Source organism: Eretmochelys imbricata, chromosome 8, assembly GCF_965152235.1.
Source record: "Eretmochelys imbricata isolate rEreImb1 chromosome 8, rEreImb1.hap1, whole genome shotgun sequence".
NCBI lineage: Eukaryota > Metazoa > Chordata > Testudines > Cheloniidae > Eretmochelys > Eretmochelys imbricata.
In genome coordinates, this window is record NC_135579.1 from 94,311,780 (window position 1) to 94,335,718 (window position 23,939).

The 23,939-nt window shown below is 42.8% G+C and overlaps 1 protein-coding gene across 1 annotated transcript in view; it reads right to left on the reverse strand.

Moving 5' to 3' along the window:
* C8A (complement C8 alpha chain) overlaps positions 1-23,939 on the reverse strand; it is a 39,598-nt gene continuing 15,659 nt past the window's right edge. Inside the window, 6 exon segments of the mRNA XM_077824967.1 lie at positions 1-152; positions 2,033-2,255; positions 8,753-8,910; positions 11,060-11,188; positions 18,459-18,699; positions 22,188-22,388. Of these exon segments, the coding sequence (XP_077681093.1) occupies positions 1-152; positions 2,033-2,255; positions 8,753-8,910; positions 11,060-11,188; positions 18,459-18,699; positions 22,188-22,388 (1,104 nt within the window).

The window sequence follows — 23,939 nt, forward strand, 5'->3', positions numbered from 1 at the left end:
TTAGCACGTCTCCGTCTGCACACTCTTTCCAGCACACCATGTTCCACCATTTTGTGGGGCTGGGTTATTACATTGCCTTGTACGTCTCTTTGTTCCAGACTGGCAGGGAGTCCAGGATGACCAGCAGCTCCAGCTACCATTTGTCTTACTGCCTGTAAAATGATTTTTAAAAATATATTAGATTATAAGGTTCATTTCACAAGTAAGTGAGTCTCAGCTGAAAGCTAAATTGCTTTATTGCAGTGGCATGCTGCACTTGAGAGCTGGTGCAAAGTCAACTGAAGTTTCTTATGGGAGTAAGTCAGAGGCTACCATGATAAACTTATTCTTTAGACCAGAGATCTAATCCTAGCTCTGACACTGGTTCCCTCTGCATCCTTGAGACTTACCTAGTATGTAGGGTTGTTGTGAGGATAAATGTTTATATGGCACTTTGAAAATAGGATCTTCTAAAGAATATTTACCCAATTCAGATTGGTAGTTCATTGCTTTTTATTCTGCTTCTCTGATAATTTGCTGGGTTACAATTTGGCTTCTCTTTCCAAAGTGATTGGCAACGTGTCTCGGTGATGCATCTGTCTCACCTCCAAAAGGATAAAAGTTTCAGTCTTGTTCCAGGCAGGTCATCATAGTAATGCTGCTTGGGGAAATGCTGCAGAGATTCTTTGTGGAAGGGTCATTTCAGGACTTTTTCATTACTGTATACTCTTACTTGTCAGCAGAGTTCAATACTATAGATTGTGGTGTCAGTTTAGATTGATGGGAGCACATGATGGGGCTGTCACTGCATTTTTTTTTTTATTTACTCAACTGGTCTCTTTGTGTATCACAGACACTGTATTAATCCAGTTGTGCTGAAGTTTGCTATGAAGTCCTGATGAACCCATATGCTCTTACTATCTGTATTACCAAGGCATCAGTTTTCCAGTGACATGAGCCCAGGGCCTAACTCCTATTGATTTCAATCAGTGTTAGGTATTTAGGTGCTTTTGAAAATCCCATAAGGTGCCTATCTCCACCTTCAGGTGTCTAAATGCTTTTTAAAATCTGACCTCTAGTCACTACTGTTTTGCTGATAGCATCAAGCATCACCCCCTGGCCTCTGCCATGGCTTTCTCAGTCTATCTATTCTCTCTCTCTTACTCTGGGTTTTGCATTGTTATCCATCACTGTAATACCTACAAGTATCTTCCTGATTAGCAGAGGTCCAAAAGCGGATGTCACATTACCTCTTGCAAATCAGTACCTCAAGGACGCCTGGGTCAAATGGCTCTAGAAGTCTAGTTCCTCCCAGTGACACACAGATCAATGAGGACCATCTGGGTATAATGACTCCTTTCAGTTTCCATAGTGAGAGATCAGTGTTGGGCCATTTAAAGGGTATTTCCACATTTCCGCCTCGGTTATTTCTGTCTGACACTGAAGAGTCGATCCAACCTCCAGTCAGATCATATTTCACGGGCTCCTTGATGGAGCCTGGTGCACCTTACAACTGCAGCAGAGTGCTGCTGTCGGGTTCTGCACATTTCCCCAGCCTTGCTGGTGATTGATTCCTTTCCCTGACATGTCTGAGATCACACTTGTAACCACAAAAGAAGAAGAAGGATCTAGTCTGGTTTACTGTAGTGGTCTACACATGCCTTATATACACTGAGCAGTGCACTAAGGCCTAAAAAAACTGATCCCTTGATGATTCTCACAGAGCTGGGCAAAGCTGGCTGTTAGAGCTGTTAGCCGGCTGCTATTCTTCAGCTCAGACTTTGCTGTCTCCGCCAATTTGTGGTGCTGACATCTCTCCAGCTTTTAAAGCCTCCCTTGTTTAACCTGGCTTATTTATAATAATTACTTGAGCAGTTAATTTTACTCTTTTGCAAAGCCCCTAAGACTGCTTGGCACGAAAGGTGGTTTAGAAGTGAAGGTTTGATTGATGAATGGATTCAAATAGCTGCTGATTAGTATTGCCCAGGGTGAGAATACAGTTGCTATTTCCCGCCCCCCTCCTCACCGCCATGTATGCATGTTGTCGCCCTACCTTTGCGTCTGGTCTTCTCGCAGGCTGGGCCCTCATAACCCTGTGGACACTGACAAACACAGGTGTCCCCGAGAAGCATGGGTTCAGCATTGTTCTGACAAGGGCCACAGCGGCAGGCGTTGAACTCTGTTAAGTAATCGTCCAAAGCCCTTTTCAGGTTTTGCCTTTTTGTTTCAATATCACCAAGGTTGCTTCTACGGAGGATTTCATGTATGGGTTGTAGCTGCATAGAACAGAAGAGAAAATGTGGCAGTGATGGATTATAATTGCTTTAGTGGGTACACAAAAAAGGGGATTTAATTTAATGAGTACAGTTCAATTTATAAAGTACTACAGCCACAGCATGTTGGAAATTTATTGGAGAACACCTCAGAGCTAAAGAAAAAATTTACAGACAGATAGATATGGGCTGTGTACAATATTACAGATGGGCTAGAGCCAGAAACCTCCTCTCCAAAGCCCTGGTAATTTTGGAGGTGTTGGAATTATTTGAATACGTGGACTTATGTGCATCCCTTTGATTCTGCTCCCAAATCAGATCAAAAACCACAAGGGGCCTTATTTTGTTATTCATATTTAAATGATCCCACCCACAGTCTTGCAAGAGTTTTGCATGATTTCTGCCATCTTGGATCAGAATCCTTTGGTAGCAGCTGGTGGCATTTCAATGCCATTTAATCTAAACTCTAGCCTAACCACCTTAATCAAAGCAGTATCAGTTCAGCATCAATATATACTACACGCATAGATCTCTATGTATGAAGCACACATACTAGGTACATCCATGATACGGTATGCTACAGTTAAAACATATTGTACCATATGAAATATTTAAAACATCATGAGTCTAAAAATACTAACATCTAAATCTGCCATGTATTTAGGCCAATGGATTGAAATGTGGGTATCTAAAACTATGAACCTAACGTCCATATTTAGCCACTTAAGTGAAAGTGAACTGGTTTCCTGCGGTGCTAAGGACCCACCATTCCTATTGAAATGTTCAGCACCCTGAAAAAGGAGGCTTTCATTTGGCTGTCTATATAAGTATTTTAGCTAGCTAATTTTAGGCACCGAAAAGTAGCAAAAGTTGGACTTAATATCCTGCCCCTTATAGGTTTCAAAATAGGTTTTGTCAAGGACATGACTGTTCAAACAAAGTGCATTTTAAAAATCAAGGTTGGCTTTATATGTGTGTGTGTGTGTGTGTGTGTGTGTGTGTGTGTGTACATATACATGAATGAGACTGATACATACACAAATGATCACACTGGTTGCAGAGACTGGGTTTTCTCCTATTACACAAAGAGCATAGAAAAGGTTTTCTGAGGAAGTCCTACATGGCTTTGAAAATGCTGCTTAAAAACAATGTGCACAAGACTCTTTAACAAATAAGAGTGAGCTAAAGATAAGCTCGTCTGGCTTCTCCTTCTTACATAGCTCAGTGATGGGGGCAGTTAGGGAGCTCAAGTGGGGTACAAACCTCCAACAGTACCCCGCTATCCCAATAGAGACCTGGACCTGTTCCTTGGTCTGGGGAACAGGCCACTCTCTGATTATCTCCACCTTACACTTTTAAGCTTTTATTGTTGGTCCTGCCTCCTTGAGGCAGCCCAGCACCCTCTTCACCTGGGACACATACTGTTCACTTACAGAATTAGCATGGGGACATTCCTTTCTCAACAACCTGGTCTCCCCAACAAGTTGGCCAAACACAGCCACTTGGTTATGGGACTGTTTAACTTTCTTAACAGCTTTCACTCCATCTGAGACCTTCTCAAAGCTATCCACACTGGATCCTTCAACAGGAAAGTCAGTGGCTTCATTCACAACAGAAAATTTCTGGCTGTTAGGAACTGAAACTTTCTTGATTAAATCACTTTCACACCCTTCAGTTGCAGTAATCTGCTTGCAAAGACTACCATGAGGATTCCTTTCCCTAGGGGCTTTTCTATGCAACAATTCACACCTCTCAGAAATTCTGCCCTTACCCTCTTTACCTAGGGCTTGCTCTAGAGGAACATTCAAGTGGACACAAGTGCTTAGCAGCTATCTGAACTCACTCCAGATCCCCAAGCAATTGCAGAGCTCCCAAAGCCGCCAACTGAGAGGTCACCGAGTGAGTTACTAGAAAATTGCAGCAAATTTTGCCCAGAGTTGATGGAAACTTGCACAGAAGGGTGGATAACCTGCAGCAGAATGCTCAGCTGATACTGAGAGTGTTTCTATTTAAACAAAAAGAAAAGGAGTACTTGTGGCACCTTAGAGACTAACAAATTTATTTGAGCATAAGCTTTCGTGAGCTACAGCTCACATGAAGTGAGCTGTAGCTCACAAAAGCTTATGTTCAAATAAATGTGTTTGTCTCTAAGATGCCACAAGTACTCCTTTTCTTTTTGCGAATACAGACTAACATGGCTGCTACTCTGAAATCTATTTAAACAGACCATTTTGTCAATATGGCAGAATGTTCTGTAATTTCCTGTTTACCCAGCTAATAGTGTGGATAATTCCTGTTTCTGGGTTCCTTTCTACCTTCTATCACATTTTGTTGCCAAAGTCAGAGGCAGACATGCTTTTAAGTTAGAATGAGGGGAATGACAATGGAGTGGCACGACTCCATACCTGTACAATTACCTAGATGCTCCTCATTTCCTCGCACAGCTGTAGTCCCAGAGTGGGCTGGCAATTATAAATTCTCATGGAAGATTTTCCACCCTTAAGTGCAAGGAGAGAAACGCCCCCTCCACTGCCACACACTCAGAGCCATGCCTTTTAAGAAAATGTCTTGTCAAAGGCGGTGATGCGCTGAGAGATAGCAATGGCACAAAATAAAAGCTGCAGCGTATGACCACACTGAATTCTTTTTCCTCCTCACTGATCTCCTCCTTTCCTGTTCTATCTCCTCTCAATGACTCCCTTCCTGAAAACACTCAGGGTGGTGAGGCAGTTTGTCTGGAATGTCCTTGTTCCATTTTATGGGACACACAAGACTTGTGGGCATTCTGGTTAGGGTGACTAGACAGCAAGTGTGAAAAATGGGGACAGGGGGTGGAGGGTAATAGGTGCCTATATAAGCAAAAGCTCCAAATATCAGGACTGTCCCTATAAAATCGGAACATCTGATCACCCTAGTTCTGGTTTTGGCCCCTCCAGTTTTAGTTGTGATTTTTCCTGATTTTTATTTCACTTATTGTTTGTCCGGAAGCAGCAGGACCTAGACTACTAATTTACAGAGGCCATCAAACAGCCAGCAAACTGTGTGTTTAGAACTCCAAGAACTGCCTAGAGAGGGCACCCAGAATCAGCTGCTGGTCTGACCAACATGAATTGGTCCTCCAGCAGCTAGCAGGGCCGGGAGCAGGCTGAAGGCAATCAGCGCTCAGCTGGCAAGATAAAAAGGTCTGAATGATTTTTTCCAGGGGACATTTCTGGGTGAAATTGGGACCAGGGGAGGAAGGATTTCTCCTGTCTTAACCCAGGAGGCCCAGCCTGGTCAGGAGTTCTGATTACACCTTTTTGGTTGAGCCAACACAGGATTGTTGATTTTTGTTATGGAAAGTAATGCCCAGGTAGCCATCTTGAGTTGAATATCTATTCACTGCTGTAAAATTCAAGTGAGTGCACTTTGTGAATTGCCCCACTGTTTCAGGCAAACACAATGACAGGGTAACCTAGAAGTCAGAGATTCTGTATTTCATGCACTTGATCTGCTTATTCCTATAACTAGAACAATGCCTAATCCCTCAGAGCCATCCCCACATTGCCTTCAAGAAGGGGGATTTTTTTATAAAGGCATGGAGTGGAACATAACGGCCACACTGGATCAGACCAATGGTCCATTCAGCCCAGCATCCTGTCTTCTGACAGTGCCCAATGCCAGGTGCTTCAAAGGGAATGAACAGAACAGGTAATCATCAAGTGATCCATTGCCTGTTGCCCATTCCCAGCTTCTGGCAAACAGAGGTGAGGGACACTTCAGAGCATGGTTATGCACCGCTGCCCATCATGGCTAATAACCATTGATGGACCTATCCTCCATGAACTTATCTAATTCTTTTTTGAACCCTGTTATAGTTTTGGCCTTCACACCATCCCCTGGCAATGAGTTCCACAGGTTAACTGTGCGTTGTGCGAAGAAATACTTCCTTTTGTTTGTTTTAAACTTGGTGCCTGTTAAGTCATTGGATGACCCCTGGTTCTTGTGTTATGTGCAGAAGTAAATAACACTTCCTTATTCACTTTCTCCACACCAGTCATGAGTAAGGCTAAGATTTTGTCACGGATATTTTTAGTAAAAGCCATGGACAGGTCACAGGCAATAATGACCTGTCCCTGACTTTTACTAAAAATATCCATGACAAAATGAGGAGCCTGGACATCTGCCCATGGGCTGGGAGCTCCAGGGGCCCTCACCCCCATTGGGACTCAGAGCTCCAGGGCTCCCCTCCACTGGTGGCTCTGAGCTGCGGGGGTCCTTCCTGCCACTGCTGTGGTCAGGAGTGGCAGGGGTCCTCCCTGCCGCTTGGGGCAGCCAGGAGCTCCAGGGGACAGGCGGCAGGGGACCCTGCAGCTCCCCAGATGGCACTGGCTGAAGAAATGGATTCCATGACCTCCGTGACTAAATTGCAAACTTACTCATGATTATGCAGACCTCCATCATATCCCCCTTTAGTTGTCTCTTTTCCAAGCTGAAAAGCCCCAGTCTTTTTAATCTCTCCTCATATGGAAGCTGTTCCATACCCCTAATCATTTTAGTTGCCCTTCTCTGCACCCTTTCCAATTCCAATATACATTTTTTGAGATGGGATGACCAGATCTTCATGCAGTATTCAAGATGTGGGCATACCATGGATTTATATGGAGGTATTATGATATTTTCTATCTTGTTATCTATCCCTTTCCTAGTGGTTTGTAACATTTTGTTAGCTTTTTTGACTGCCACTGCAAATTGAGCGGATGTTTTCAGCGACCTATCCACCATGACTCCAAGATCTCTTTCTTGAGTGGTAACAGCTAACTTAGCCCCCATCATTTTGTATGTATAGTTGGGATTATGTTTTCCAATGTGCATTACTTTGCATTTATCAGCACTGAATTTCATCTGCCATTTTCTTGCCCAGTCACCCAGTTTTGTGAGATCCCTTTGTAACTCTTTGCAGTCAGCTTTGAGACTGAACTATCTTGAGCAATTTTGTATCATCTACAAATTTTTCCTCCTCCCCGTTTACCCCTTTTTCCAGATCATTTGTGAATATGATGAACAGCACTAGTCCCAGTACAGACCCCTGAGGGACACCACTATTTACCTCTCTCCATGCTGAAAACTGACCATTTATTCCTACTCTTTGTTTTCTATCTTTTAACCAGTTACTGATCCATGAAAGAACCTTCCCTCTTATTAAAGTCTGGGAAAAGCAGTGGCCAAATTCTGTTTACTATTTCAATTAAAAGAAGCAGTTGCATCAAATGTGGGATTAGCTTTTCTACCAGCCTAGCACAGAACTGTCTCTGGATATTTTTTTTTATTTTGTTGATCTTCTTTGACAGTGTTGCAAGTTGAGATATAAACTTTGCTCCTAAATTAGAGCATTCAACATGCAACCTTTTTTGCAAAGACTGCCTAAAACTAGCACTCTTGCCGATGACGAATTTTGTATTACTACTTACAACAAATAGGAGATAGGTATTTGCTAATACCCTTGAGAATTATAGTTCCCTAAACTGCTGCAGTGATTAATCAAGAATTGAATTAAAGGTAAATCCATCTGAGTTTATTTTTAACTTGTGGCATTTAACATTTGTGGGGGCGGGCGGTTGTAGGCAGTTTTAAGTTTTGCGGAAGTTTTTTAGGTTTCCCATTTCATTGCAAGAAAATTGTATGAAAGGCAAGAAATGTAAAAATGCTTCATTATGCCCCAGCGGTACAATCTAACCAATAAAATATCGTTTATCCTAACTAGAAAACTCTATGCTCTTTGCTATTTTGTCTCATCTTTAAGAATGAAATACTGGATCCTGCTCCATGGCCACTGGAGGGCAAAACCTCAGAAGAAATAGCTACCTATTTTGGTATGTATATAGTGCCTAACACCGTGATATCGAAGGGCAGCGGAGCAACATTTAAGCAGCGCAAGAAGCCAAGACAAAGGAATGTCTTGAAGCCAAGTTCTGCAGTACCCCACTCCATAGGAGCAGGTATGTCTATTGAAGTGCAGGGGGTTATGAGCATGACCACCAGACCTGTAAATTGTCTTTATTCCCCACATTGGATTGCATGGGGTGCATCCACTATGACAGCCTATGAGCTCTATTAGCATCTGCAAAATGGCTGTGTTGGGGAGGAGCCCATCCCTTCACGTCTCCTTTTGGTTCCCTATTTAACTGGGAGAACACAAATTTCAGCTGTCATGAGAATAATAGTGATTAGGTGACCACTGAAAACCATTCCTTGGGAAGCTGTTTTGTTGTGCATAGGGACACATCAAAAACTAAACTCTGCACTAAGCCAGCATTAAGCTTCTTGTCTGTCTCACCTTTGATGCTGTTGCTAAGAAGTGCACTCCCCATTGTGGAAGGTCTGAGAGGTTACCAGATCAGCGGCTCATTACATTTAATCTTGTTCTCTGATGGGATCACAATGAAAATATGAAATGATCTGGTCTACTCCACTTTCATTCCTCATAGTGGTGGAGTTTCTTCAACTGCAGAAAGTCTTACCTCAAAATCAATAACAGCAGGATTATATTTTAATGACCTTCCCCAGTGACGATACATATTGGCATTCCAACTGTTTAAAAGCCCTCCACTTGAACCAACATCTCCACCTTGAATCCGAGAGATAATATCTTCCACTACTGCATGCTTGGTTTCAGGATCTGGAAAGTTGAATTATAGCTAAATATTAGTTACCATTTCCACACGCAATAGAAAGTGTGACTCGGTGGATGGGCACTTGCCCCCATTAAGGCCCTGATCCTGCACCATTAAAGTCAATGGGAGATTTGCCATTGACTTCAATGAGCCTAGGAGCAAGCCCTAAACAGCCTTCCCCATCATTACAAGATAGCGTCTGATGAGTTAAACATTCTAGCTGCTATAATCATGGTGATGTAGGAGTTAAAGAATTTCTAAACTCCATGGCTCTGATCCTCTTGTCTCTCTGACATATACACAGGACCCAATATGTGGGGCAAAGATGGCTTTATATGATCTTTGTACCCCCCAGTCCATGTACAAAATAGCAATACTTGTCACTTGTATCATTTTCAAATCTTGGTAAATACCATTATTCCCCTACACATTTTTGTTTGCTTGGTTAATAGAGGCGAAGAGACTTGCCCAAGGTCACACACATCACGTCATCAGGGAATAGTACTCAGGTCCCCTGAGTCTAAATGAGATAGTTGGAGATGGAAAAAAAATCAAATAGACTGTGGAAGACATAGGCAGAAAGAGAGAAACATTCTAAGGAGGAAATGAGAGCTATTGGGAATGTTCTGTTGAAATGCTTTTTCTACAGCAAATGGATTTTCTGCACAATTGAAATTTTATGTGGTGTGACAAAGTCAGACTGGACAGCTGCAAGAGAGTGGTGGAAGCCCTAGACTGATAAAAGCCATTTTTCCTATCAGCTGAGAAGGAGTTACCTCAAGTCAATTAGGGACACCTGAGTCCAGTTAAGGGCTACCTGAGACCTTTTAAAACTCGTGGGGGGAGGAGGGAGAGAAGCTGCTGCAGGGATAGTGGCAGCAAGGAGATGGGTTTCTCCAGCATGAGAGGCTGTTCTCTTCCCCAGAGGGTAAACAACCAAAATTGAGTGCCTGTTTAGGGGAAGGACTGACACCCCAGGGGAAACAACAGGACAACGTCCCCCCCACAGTGTGGGGGCCGGGAAAGGTATTCCCCCTTTGTTCCTATGTTTGTAAATTTGTTTCTTTTTTGGTTGGTGGAGGTGCACTGCTTAGGTTTGCCCTGAGGCCTACCCTGAAAATACAGACAAATAAACGCAGAGGGAGAAAACAAACACTGTCTAGAGTGGGCCTGACTTACCCCAAGCCCGGCCACCACCAGATGGGGAAGTGCTATGTCTGGTGAGATGCCTTGCCACAGTGGGGAAATTACAACGAAATATTTTGTTTTGGGTCAGTTTGATCTAAATTAAAATATTTTGGTTTCTTGAATTGAAACAAAACATACACTTTTGACTTAGTTTGACCTTAAACTGCATCTACATATGGCGCAATGATGTCTCATGGGAGTTGTAGTTTGGGTGCCCCATGTCCCCCAGAATGATATTTTGATTTGAGACTGTCAGAAAGTTTTGTTTCAATTCAAAATTGTCCAAACAAAACATTTCCAAACTGAAAAATTTTGTTCCATTAAAAGTTTTGCTCTTTTGACTTTTTGTTCTGATTTGGAGTAATAGTAAATATTGCAATACTGGAATTTTCTGTAAGATGGATATTCCAATTTTTGCTCAGGTCTAGTCAAAATAAACACGTGGGAAGTTCCTCAGCTGGTGTAAATCAGTGTATCTCCATTACTGATTTACACCAGTTCAGGATCTTGACCCACCATGTAGAATGCCCACTTGTACTACCCTAGCTTTAGAGGTTGTGGACAGGGAATTGTTCAAACCCTAATGCATATTACCCTTTAGTTAGAGGTTAAATTGAATCTCCCTTGAAAAAACACAAGTTAGAATAATAGGGAAAATGGTTTGTGAATCTGAATTAGTTTTGTGAACACTACAACCCAACATTTATTTTGAGAGGTTCATTTAACCTCTTGAGCTTCATCCATCTCTACTTTAAACCATAGCCTAACCTCCACTTGCACCTCCAGATCCAGGGTAGTCAGAAATCTGCTAATGGCAACAGGGATAATAGGCCAGATTCATTACTGACATCAGTGGGTAAGAACTCCACAAATGCAGTTTGATCCACTTACACCAATGGTGAATTCAGCTCAAGATTTACTAGTAAAACAAATATATTCTGTGTATTCCCTTTTCGGGCATCATACCAGTTTTAAGGAATCCTTCCTTATCACACTTTTTGTATGATAGTGACATTGATATATCTGTTCTTTCCTTTTGGTACATGAGGCCTCCTGACAGACCAAAACAGGAACTTATTGTTTCAGCACTAATGGCTGTAAAACAAAACAAGAAAAACAATAATGTCAGTGTCATTATTGGTAAGAACGGCATTATTTTTTTCCCAGTGGTACTTGCGGGCACATCAACCAATAAAATATTCATACAGCTATGTATGGCACATTTGTGGAAGCTAAGAAATTATTGCCATCATTGTGAAAATGATTTTGCTGGGCTTTGTCGTTCTGGTGTGGAAGCCAAATATATGGCTCAGGTATGTCAGTGATTGTTAAGTCTGAAAGGGCAAAATACTTGCCCCAAAAGATTTTCTTCTAAAAGAAGAGTGAAAAATCTCAAATCTAGGAAGTCCTTTCATATGTCAGGTTCCGTTCTATCTGTTTACATTCTATTTAAACCCACTAAAGTCAATAGACCTATGCCAATTTTTAGCAACAGAGTATCTGGTGCCTACATCATAATATGCTTCTTAATCATCTGCATACTGAGACTGGCATATTAGCTACATAATTAGATAGAGGGTCAGAAGACAGTGTTGCAGAGAGCGTTTGCCTTTTTGTAGGAGTTTGGCCTTAGCCAAATATGACTTCCTGGGATACATTGATCATAACCTGAGCTGATATAAATTGACGTAGCTCAAGTGACCAGCTGAAGTACTGGCCCCATAGATTTTGGCCAGTAGATAATGTTTTACAAAACATGACTGAACGGATACTGAAAAAACCTCCATACTGAAAATAGCTGCCACAGAATTACAATACCATTTGGGTCAATTTGCATGAGTTGTTCTAGTGAGATAAAATGACTGGCTAGAATAGTAACTTCAATAAAAATGTATCAATTGTTTATCCTTTGAAAATCACTGAAGGTTTATTGCATGCTCTTATATTACCGTTAACCACCACTACGGCTGTATGTATTGTAAAAAATAAATAACTGGAGTCCTGTGAACAAGCTGTAGAGAAGAGAACTGAAATAAAGAAGTGGTTTCACCAAAGTACAGTAGCAGACACATTTCTTAGGTCAACAATGTTTTGTTATGTGTAAATTTCAGTGTGTGTGTGTGTGTGTGTGTGTGTATATACACACACACATATATATATTTATAAAGGCAAGTTCAGCAGAAGTTAATGGCAAGTCTTCCATTGATTTCAGTGAATGCAGGATAATAATACCTAGCTTTTATATAGCCCTTTTCATCAGTAGTAGAGCCCTGCGTGAATACAAAATTTGTATCCATGGATATAAGGTGGATATCTGCAGCGTTGCAGGGCTCTACTGCCAACGAGTGAGACCATGGCCAGCGACGGGGCCAGGAACCACAGCGGTGAAAGCAGCAGCATGTCGGGCCGCTGCTTGCAGGAACCAGTGCCCAGTGCAAGCAGTTCCTCTGGCGTGGCTGTACCCCCTCCCCCCCAGCCCTGCCCACTGGGGCGGGCACCAGGCTCACTGGCAGCTGTCCCTGGTCACAGCGTCCCTTCAACGCTCCTTCGCATCTCCTGTCCAGGACCGTGTGAGCTACTTGCATACACACACTAGCGTGACCAGGGATAGCTACTTTTGTATCCATGCAGGGCTCTAATCAGTAGTGCTTTACGAAGAACTTTACTGTATCATTATGCCCATTTTACAGATCGAGAAACTGAAGCATAAAGAGGCAAACAGACTTGCCCAAGGTCACCCAGCAGGCCGGTTGCCAAGGCGGGAATAGAACATAGCTGGCCTGATGCTAAGTTCAGTCCTCCCACTAGGCCACACTGCCTCTCATCAGCATCAGGCCTGTAGGCCTGAGTTTGCTTCCATTGAAGTAACTAGCAAATGCTGTTGAGCACAAGTCTCTTCTCTACTGCTACTCCTGTGAATAAGGAGTAACTCCAGTTGAGTCACACCTGTGCATGCCTGCAACAATTGAGACCAGAATCTGGCTCATTGACTTACTGGTGCAGGATCAGACCCTGAGCATGTGAGATGCTGACCACCTCAAGAGAGGCAGTCTGCTCCCTGAACTCCCATTCAAGTTGATGGGAGATGGAGAGTGCCTAACCCTTCATTTCTCATTGACTTCAATAGGAATAGAAGGTCTCATTGCATTGTAGGCCTGGGCCCTGAGAAAGAGTAAACATGCAGCATTCAATTACAAGGAGTAAAATATTCAACAGTTGTAAACAGAAATAGATAAAATTCCCTTCATCGGATGCATTTAGTGGAAAATACAGTGGGGAGATTTATATACACAGAGAACATGAAACAATGGGTGTTATCATACACACTGTAAGGAGAGTGATCGCTTAAGATGAGCTATTACCAGCAGGAGCGTGGAGGGGGGGGAACCTTTTGTAGTGATAATCAAGATGGGCCATTTCCAGCAGTTGATAAGAACATCTAAGGAACAATGGGGGAGGGGGGTAATAAACATGGGGAAATAGTTTTACTTTGTATAATGACCCATCCACTCCCAGTCTCTATTCAAGCCTAAATTAATTGTATCCAGTTTGCAAATTAATTCCAATTCAGCAGTCTCTTGTTGGAGTCTGTTTTTGAAGTCTTTTTGTTGTAATATTGCGACTTTTAGGTCTGTAATCGAGTGACCAGAGAGACTGAAGTGTTCTCCGACTGGTTTATGAATGTTATAATTCTTGACATCTGATTTGTGTCCATTTATTCTTTTACGTAGAGACTGTCCAGTTTGACCATGGCAGAGGGGCATTGCTGGCACATGATGGCACATATCACATTGGTAGATGTGCAGGTGAAAGAGCCTCTGATAGTGTGGCTGATGTGATTAGGCCCTATGATGGTGTCCCCTGAATAGATATGTGGACACAGTTGGCAACGGGCTTTGTTGCAAGGATAGGTTCCTGGGTTAGTGGTTCTGTTGTGTGGTGTGTGGTTGCCAGTGAGTATTTGCTTCAGGTTGGGGGGCTGTCTGTAAGCAAGGACTGGCCTGTCTCCCAAGATCTGTGAGAGCAATGGGTCGTCTTTCAGGATAGGTTGTAGATCCTTGATGATGCGTTGGAGAGGTTTTAGTTGGGGGCTGAAGGTGACGGCTAGTGGAGTTCTGTTATTTTCTTTTTTGGGCCTGTCCTGTAGTAGGTGACTTCTGGGTACTCTTCTGACTGTTCCTCAGACGTTCTTGTCAACTGCTGGAAATGGCCCACCTTGATTATCACTACAAAAGGTTTTCTTCCCCCCTCCCCCCCCCGTCCCGCTCTCCTGCTGGTATTAGCTCATCTTAAGTGATCACTCTCCTTACTGTGTGTATGATAACACCCATTGTTTCATGTTCTCTGTGTATATAAATCTCCCCACTGTATTTTCCATTGAATGCATCTGATGAAGTGAGCTGTAGCTCACGAAAGCTTATGCTCAAATAAATTGGTTAGTCTCTAAGGTGCCACAAGTACTCCTTTTCTTTTTGCAAATACAGACTAACACGGCTGCTACTCTGAAACCAGATAAAATTCATTCACTCAAAGCAACATGAATGATTGCTTATCTCAGCATTGAAGTGCCATAAAATTAAAGTTGAGATACACTCTGATTAATTGATTCACCATGGTTCCTGTTGAATAATTATGCTCAGCAAGGGTCTGTCAATACAATTTGCAATTGGTTGTCACGAACAGTGTAGATCCAGTCTTGATAAATATTGAAGTGGTTATTGTTGCAAAAGGGTGGTCATACAGAATACTGGCTCTTTGCAGGAGGGGAAACCATGATTGTTTATCATCTGATATAATTTCAGATAGTTGAATGTGTCCTACTCATGAGATTTATTGCTGCATTTTGAATTAATCAGAATATGAAAAGGCTCTTTCCATACTATTCTGTGCTGACTGCATCTCCCCAAAACGTCGTTATAGCTGTTAATGAATTACTCAATTTTTCTGCTGTGTAATAAAATAAGAATTTATTTTAAAAAGAAGGAATGAAAAATGTTGGTGGCATGATTCACAAGGTGCCTTATCCTGATACCCTTATTCATTTTTACTCAGTCCTTATTGAGACAAATTTCCACTTCAATGGGATTTTTGCCTTCGTTCTAAATGGCGTAATATCGGGATATAGCTTAGTAATTGGTTAGGACAAACTAGTTGTATTAGTTAGTGCTCGTTTATGCAGCTCAGTGGCTCAAGTTTTAGTGATAACATTTTTTGGTGGTTTTTTTTAAGGAAGTACAGGGCCAGTTCTTCAACTGGTGTAAATTCAACTGATTTCAATTGAGCTGTGCTGATTTACAGCAGCTGAGGATCTGACTCATACACACCATGTAACAACATAGTGAGGAACGACCTCATTCAATAGGAAATCTGTCCAGTACCCATGTATGGCATGATATAAGCCCTGCACTGATATTTTAGGATATAGATGCCTACGTAACTTTCTATGACATATAGTGGTCACTATTAAACCATCAACACTTACCAATTATTACCATGTGGTGGAATCTGAGACTCTGCAGTTTCATTCCCTATGGGATATAATGCTTTATCAGTTGATAAATGTTGAGTTTTTACTGGTATCCACTATAAATGGAAATTATACAAGTATCCTACATTAGAATGAAAATTATCTCTCTTCTGGGGCACATTTTTTATCTCTTGCAGAACTCCAACATCCCTCATTTTTAAAATAGGGCACCTTTGTAGCAGTAAATCTCATCTCAGATACACAGTAAGCACAAGATAAAGTAAAATAACAGCTCCTGTCCAGCTACTGGTGATTAATCCTTTCCTCTAACTTGGCAGTCTGCTTCTTAAAGTCTTCCTTGCCAAGACCTTGCTCACCTCTTTGTCACTCACTCTTCCAGGAGTGGAGGACACAGAGCGTCTCCAAGAATAAGGACACGGACTTCAGGAGAGCTGTACAAATCATTTCTGTTGCTAAGTACTTCTTTTGTAACACTCTCTATGGTTGGCTGTGAGCACTGAATATGTGTCATTGTAGATACCCAAACTACTCCAGGCCAAATCATAAACTGCCATAGTCTTACTGAAGTCAATGAAGCTGATTTATACCAGCTGAGCATCTGGCTGTCTTTTACTATTGCTATCATCATAGTCTCCATCTTAGGCCACCAGGTTGAAACCAAAGCAGAACCTCTAACAGATACTATAGATGACTAATGTCTGCTTGTATCATTGGATGTATAAAGGTTGTGGTATCTATCACACGGTAGTTGACTTTGCATTTTCACTAACAATCTTGTGAGTGTACCAAAGGACTATGTTGTTCTGCATCCTCATTCTTGATTAGATGAGGCTTTGTGTTTCAACTACCCAGAAACTGATGTGCATGCAATCCAAACTGCAGATGATACATTACATAAACATAATTTACAGGCATAACCAGGCAGCCCCGCACATCTCCATTGATTGAAAGCTGTAGTGAGCAGAACTCTGTCATTCCTGAGATTACAAGCCATCCAGTGTAAAATGGCAGATGTAAGGCCAAGTACAATGCATTTTTCACACATTCAGAACAAACAAATGCCTTTGAGTGTATCTTGATCTGTCTGTGTAATGCCTTTTTTCTTGATCTTAGTGCTAGCAAGTATAATCAAAGCTACAATTTTCCCCACCAGTGTGAAGAGAATGTCCTTGGGGGTCGATCCTGATACACTTGTGTCTGGGTCACTCATGGCGACCCTCTCAGAGGAGAGCTTGGTTTTTAGACTAGGTCTCACTAAGGGTTCCATCATATATGATTGAGGCCTGCACTGATTGTTGAAGTTTGAGTGACAGTGTCATTCTTTCCTCTGGATCTCTGTATGTGGTTGTTTTGTTCCCAGGCAGCCAGTTATTAAGTCTTCAGGCTTCTGAATATGGACATGAAATCCCTTACTGCATTCTGGACCCGTCCCGATCTCTGTACTGATAAATGAACTTTTCTCCAGGTACTGTCCTCCCTTTCTGTAGTAATAAGCCGGGGAGAGCAAAAAGGATGTGAAAAGAACAGGTTCAGATTTGGGAAGCCTAGATGCTGATGACACAAGGCAGTCATTGGTTGCAAAATTAGCTGGTGGAAAAGATGCAGCGCCATTATATGTAAGTTATAGGAGAATGATACGGTCAAGAAAGGGTACTGGACAAATCCAGACTCCTGCCGAAACTACTAATTACTGCCAAGGGAAACTTTGATGTAAGAAAGTAGAACAAGATGCCTTACTGGTGACTTTCCTCTGTTTTCATCCCCACAGGATATACCTGTTTGTTTAACCAGGCGTCGTGCAAAAGATAATTGACAGTCCTTCTTCTGGGAGGTAATGAGAGCTGCAAAATTTGGATCCATATTGGGTCTGGATGTAGAAACTACCCCCAAAGTGTGAGGAGGTTTGGACTTGTGGTTCTGGTTTGACCCATAGGAAAGGGAAACCCTAATCATGAATTTTAAAACCCCCTGACAGGTCACATCTTTTCAGAGTCAAGGTTACAGAATACCTCAGTCTTCTGAGTTCGCCTGTTTTGAGAGAGCACATTGGAGATGAGTTCATGTCCACTGGGATGATGCCTCCCATATAGCAGCCATACTAATATAAAGATTAAGCAGATGAAAAGCCATGTAGATTCCCCAGTACAATGAATGAGCTGGACAGGAACTGCATGCTGACTGTGAGGTGTACTTATTGGTTTATTTAACACCTTACAGCAGGATAAAAGATAAATAATCGAACCTAGAGAGCCTCCAGTTTAACTTCTCACATGCCTCCTAGTGACCAAAAGGAGATGTACTTTAAAAAAGATTTAGGGCCAGAACCTCAGCTGGTGTAAATCAGTGTAATTCCATTTATGCCAAATGACGCCAGCTGCGGAATCTGACTCATTATATTTAACTCACCTATGAAATGTACTGAAGCCAAGAATACTAAAGCGCTGGGAGTGACTCAGAGTGCCTAATTTTAGCCACTGTGAGCTCACTCCTGGCCCTGCTCTCTAAGGCCAGAAGGCCCAAATGCTACTCAGAAGCTGCTGATTTGCTGCACAGGAGGGCAAACTATGGAAAGTCAGTGTAAGTGGCTCTGCATGAGCATAGTGTGGAACAGTGGCAGCTGGTCCCGTGAGCGGTGGTGAGGGGGAATTTGGTGGAGGTAGATGGGTCAGGGGTAGGACGTGCCAGTTGGTGAGTGGCTATATGTACCCTCTGGTGGTAGGTGCTGCTTTAGCCGGGCTAGCACTATTGCTCCATGCCTGGGAGGATGAAGAGGGAGGAACCCAGCCGTTAGTCTGAACAGTTTATAACATTAAACAATCAGAGGGGGACAGTCGGAGAATAAAATGACGGACATGGAATTTGTAGCATTATTCTAACCTTTTCTATCCATTTCTTCTTTGTTAATGACGAGGATATATTCAAAGATGCCTCCCATGGTCCCAGATGTCATGAAATGGGTACCGTAGTCATTAATAAATTGGGCATACATTCCATAGTTGTAGCTTTCTGGAAGCGCCATCAGGGACTGAAGCACGTCTTCATCCAGAACTATGTTATCCCGTCTCATTTTGAACCGCGCTGTCTGTACCTTTGTTATGGCTCTAATGAATTCTATGTTCTGCAGATAAAGCAAAACAGACATTAAAAGGGAAACGTGCCTCTTCCCTGAGAAATATGCATGGGTCCACATTGCAGAATAGCGATATAAACATTCAGTGGGTTTACACCAAGCTGGGAGCCCTCTAAAGGAACATTGTCTGAGCCTGATTCTCCACTAAAGAACACTAATGTATCCTCACTGAAGCCAATAGAGATATATTGGTCTGGAATGGAGGTAAGCAGTGTTGCCAACTCTTGTGATTTTTATCTCAAATCTCTCAATATCTGCTCTTTTTCTTACAGCTTCAGTTCCTGGAGTCAAGTGATTCTGAGAAAATCTCAGCTTTCATTTAAAAAAAAAGTTTCTAGCTCTTACGGTTGCAGAGAAAAGCTTGAAAGTGTGACCCAAGTGTCCCTTAAAGGATCAAAAAACAAGAAGGAAACTAAAAATACATTTTATTTCTTAACATATTTTAAAGCAAATCTCGTGATTTTGGGGAGCTGGAGTCATGATTTTTGATCACCTGGGCAGTGGAGCTGGAACAATTTGTATAGTAGGGGTACTGAGAGCCATCGAACCAAGCTGCAAACCCTGTATATGATGGAAACCACTTCAAGCCAGAGGGTGTGGCTGCACCCCCCAGGAACCTCTAGTCCCAGCACCTGTGCACTTGGCGTTAGCAATACTGTATACGTGAAATCAGAATAGGCTCCTTATGCTTTTTTCCCCTGTAAATCGGATGCTCTACTCCAGGGGTTCTCACACTTCATTGCACCGTGACCCCTTTCTGACAACAAAAATTACTTCACAACCCCAGGAGGGGCACTGAAGCCTGAGCCCACCCAAGGCCCACTGCCCCGCGGAGGAGAGAGTCCAAAGCCCAAGCCCCACCACTCCGGGCGGGCTGTGGGGGGTACAAAGCTGAAACTCAAAGGCTTCAGCCCCTTGTCAGGGGGCTTGCAATCTGAGCCCTGCCACCCAGAGCTGAAGCCCTTGGGCTTTGGCTTCAGCACTGGGCAGTAGGGTTTGGGCTTCAGCCCCAGGCCCCAGCAAGTCTAAGCCACCCCTGGTGACGCCATTCAAAGAGGGTCCCGACCCACAGTTTGAGAACTGCTTCTCTACTCCTTTCCTGTATTACAAATAATTCCTTTGACAATTGAACATCTAACTGACATGTCACTGTTTATGCTGTTTGTTCACTTTTGCGTATCTCTCAGCTTTGACCATTAAAGTCGGCTTGTCAGTTTCACTTTACAATTTTTAGTCAATTTTGGTGCGGGCTTCTATGGCCTAGCCCAAAGCTTCAATAATGGAATTGCAATGCTTCCAGAGAATGTTTATATGTCTTAAAAATAGAAATATTTTTTAAAAATTGAATCATTTCTATTGGTGTTAGGTTCTGTTAAAATGTATTTGTTTTGTAAAACCTAAACCTAGTGGCCAGATTTAACCTGGTAACTTCCCTTTACACAGCAAAACTATGTTATGGCCACTCTGCTGGACAGCCAAGCAATGGAGAACCTCTGCAGGGGAACTCCACCAAGCAAAGTCGATGTGATTCTTGGGGCCATGTAAAAGATCCAGGTGCCACACCCAGATGCAATTACTACATTGCTCACACATGCTCGCTAACACACAAATACACACTCTCCTCTCCCCTTGGCGCTGGTACTAGAACTGTGGTCCTTCAGCTCCAGAAAACATAAGCTTTTACCACTTAAGTTAAAGAAGACCTTCTTTAGATAGTTCTAATAGTAGAATCTTGTATCTTCTCTATAGCAATGTCACATGTGTGCACACACACACCTAGTACATTTCATAGCATGTCTCTGCAAGGGGGTGCAGAGGAGAAGAATGAGTATATCAACAAATCCACATGGCAGCTGGTGCCTGGCGTTGCTTCCCCTACTCAGCATTAATTAGCTGTGTCTCAGCTGTGCAGACACCCTGGCTGTTCTCCTGTTGAGGGCAGAGGATGCTGTTCCCCAAAGTCCACGTGACTGGAGAGCATTCTCCTGCAAGTTCTCTCATGTTTAAGCCATTGCTCCAAGTCTCAGAAACTGACACAATGGGCTGCCCTGCCTGTGATGGGGTGTCAGCCCCACACAGACTTGGAAGAGGTTAAGGTGGCCAAGCAGGCCAATTAAATCCCCTAGGTGCACCTGAAGGGGGAGCCAGGGAGCTGGCCACTAATTATGAGTAGGCTCAGCTGTGCCGGAGCAGGAGGGGTCCAGTATATAGCCAAGTAGCTGGCCACAAGCAGTGGTGGTAGGAAGGCAGGCTACACTCACTCACTCAAAGTGGAAGGAGTTAAGATGCTGGTAAACCCAGAGAGGGGAGAAACCAGTGAAGTAGGAAGAAGCCCAGGGAAATAAAGAGATATAGGCCTTGGCTACATGTTATAGGATCCCTGAGCTGGAACCCAGTGTAGAGGGCAGGCCTTGGTTCCCCTACCAGCCACTGGATAGTGGCACAACGTGTCGGAGATCCCATCCTGACAGCAGAGTCTGGAAGACCTTTGAATTCCCCAGAAGGGGAGGACTTTAGTGACCTGGCCGGAGGGCCAAGTCATGAAGAGGAAGATGTAGATCTGGGAGTGAGCAGTGTAGTGGGAGATAGGATGGCGGAAGACACCACCGGAATGGGAGCACAGGCTGGTGGAGCTATTCCCTGGGAGAACCAGCAGGAGGTGCGGTGAGTGACCCTTGTGACCCAGCCCTTTTAATGAGTCATTTTCTGAGGATATAAAATCACTGATTGTTTTCATCAAAAAAATTATGTGACTCTAGACAAGGAAGAACTAGATACTTTAATGGTGCCAGCTTAGAGCAGTTTTGTAAGCACTTCAAGTAGGACACTGTCAAGATCATTCTCTTTTACTGTTCCTTGTCACTAACCAAGAGAAAAGTAGATCACAGGCATAGTATAAATATAAAATATTATCATTAATATTATTAAATCTAAATGGGAGTCACGACATATTTGGCCATGATACAAACTTTCTACTAAAAATAAACAGTTCCATTTAGTACTATTTGTTTACTAAGATACTTTTAACTTATGATACAATAGAAGCTTAATTTACCACCATATTGCAGCTTGTATTAAATTGAACAAGATCTATTTGCCACTGGAGCTCATTCCCTGAGGACAACTGTTTTGATGAACATCTTGATATTTTCCCCTCCCTGTTTGTCACTTTAAGCATTTCTTTATTTATATACTTAATATAGCCATGAAACAGGAAGGGGCAAGATGACATTTATTCTTATACTTTGTAATTCAATTTTATTCCCATTATAATGATTCTGTTTGCTTAAATGTAATAAGACCAACAAACAAGATTACTAATGATGACACATTTGCAATTACATGAACAAATGAAGGTACGATTACTATTGTTTAAAAAACATGCAAGTAAGGGAATAAACTAACAGAAGTTAAATTGAAATTGCACAATGCAACAAGACATGACTGAGAGAACACATGCACCATTATTTTGTTACCTTCTCGTTATACTGTGTGAAATTCTTCAGGGATCCTTTACCCTTTGATAAACTGAAACCTAGCTCAAAAAGGGGAGGTATGTTAGCATAACTTATTCCAAAGGTAAAGCCATAATTTGTGTATTTATCTTTTTTTATGGCATCAATTAAATCTCTCGAATCATCATAAAACTCAACAGAGAATCCAGAATCAGCATGAGCCTGAAATGAAAAGAAGAGGCATTACTTTTGCAGCTATGACCTGCCTTCTTTATCCTATAACTCTCTGTGCTGACGTATCTGATCCTGCCCCAAATGAAGTCAGTGGTAAGGTAATGCAGCTTATTATTAAAGTAGTCTGACACTTCCCATTACAAAACCCTGTTTTCAGTTGCTTATAACTTTGCCAAACCTTAATTGTTTTTGCTGAAATTTTCCCAGGTGGTGCCTAACTCACTCTGAATATTTTCTGGAAAATATCATCAAAAATGGTTCAACTATTTCTGAGAATGGGGTTAGGGGGAAATAATTTTTTTTTTGTTTTTGCTCACAATAAAAATATTCTTTGAACAACTCTAGTGCCCCTATACTTGAGAGCAGTGACTTGAAATTTGGCATGGTGGTGGCCTTTGTGTTAGGGATGTGCCTTTTGCCAAATCTGACTCAATTTAACCAAGTTTTGAGTCTTTTAAAAATCTACACCATAGATTAAGTTATAAATTATAAACACCTGCTCAGTAGAGACTGCTTAGATTTTAGCAATTAAAATCTAAGCACATTCCACCCACAGTGAGCCCCTGACAGCTCCTAGCATGAGCATGCACCATTCCCACAGAGTTACTGAACACGGTCCATCCCCGGGCTACAGGGCCTCAGATGGACTTTTGCTGTAAGTGCTGCTCCTAGCTGTCTATGCTGGGCAGGGGTCTCTCTCTCTTAGGGTATATCTGTACTACCCGCGGGATCGGTGGGCCACTATCGATCCAGCGGGGGACGATTTATCGAATCTAGTCTAGACGCGATAAATCGACCCCCGAGCGCTCTCCCATCGACTCCTGTACTCCAGCGCCATGAGACGCGCAGGCAGAGTCGCCGGGGGAGCGGCAGCAGTAGACTCGCGGCAGTGAAGACACCGCAGTGAGTAGGTCTAAGTACATCGACATCAGCTACGTTATTCATGTAAGCTGAAGTGGCGTAACTTAGATCAGTTCCCGCCCCCACCCCCATGTAGCCCAGGCCTTGGACCCTCAGCGATGGCACCCAGGCAGTGTGGAGGAGAAAGCTCTCTGATCTGAACACACAATGGTCAAAAAGCTGGACCAGGGAGGGGGAAAATGAGTAGATTGGGACAAGATGTCTGGGGCGGGAGAGAAACTGGGATTGGCTGGGCAAAGAAATTGTAACTGGGAGCAGAAAGGGAAGCTGAGACTGAGAGTTGGTGTGGGGGAGGCAGGGTAGAGGGAGTAGAAGTTGGGACGAGTTGGGCAGGGAGCCAGGTCGAGGAGTGGGAGCTAGTGAGGAAAACAGGAAGAGGGTGTCAGTTGGTGGTGGTGTGAGGGACATGGAAATTGGATGAGGAGCTGGGAGGAGGGGGGCTGTGCTTTCACCACATGAACTGCTTTATAATGCTACGTACTCTGAAAAATTAGGTCCTCCTAAACTCAAAATTTGTGGATTTTAATCTCGGTACTTCAACCCCCCATCTCTAAAATGGGGATAATATTACCCTCCTCACAGGGATGTTGTGAAGATAATTTAATAGATGTCTGTGAA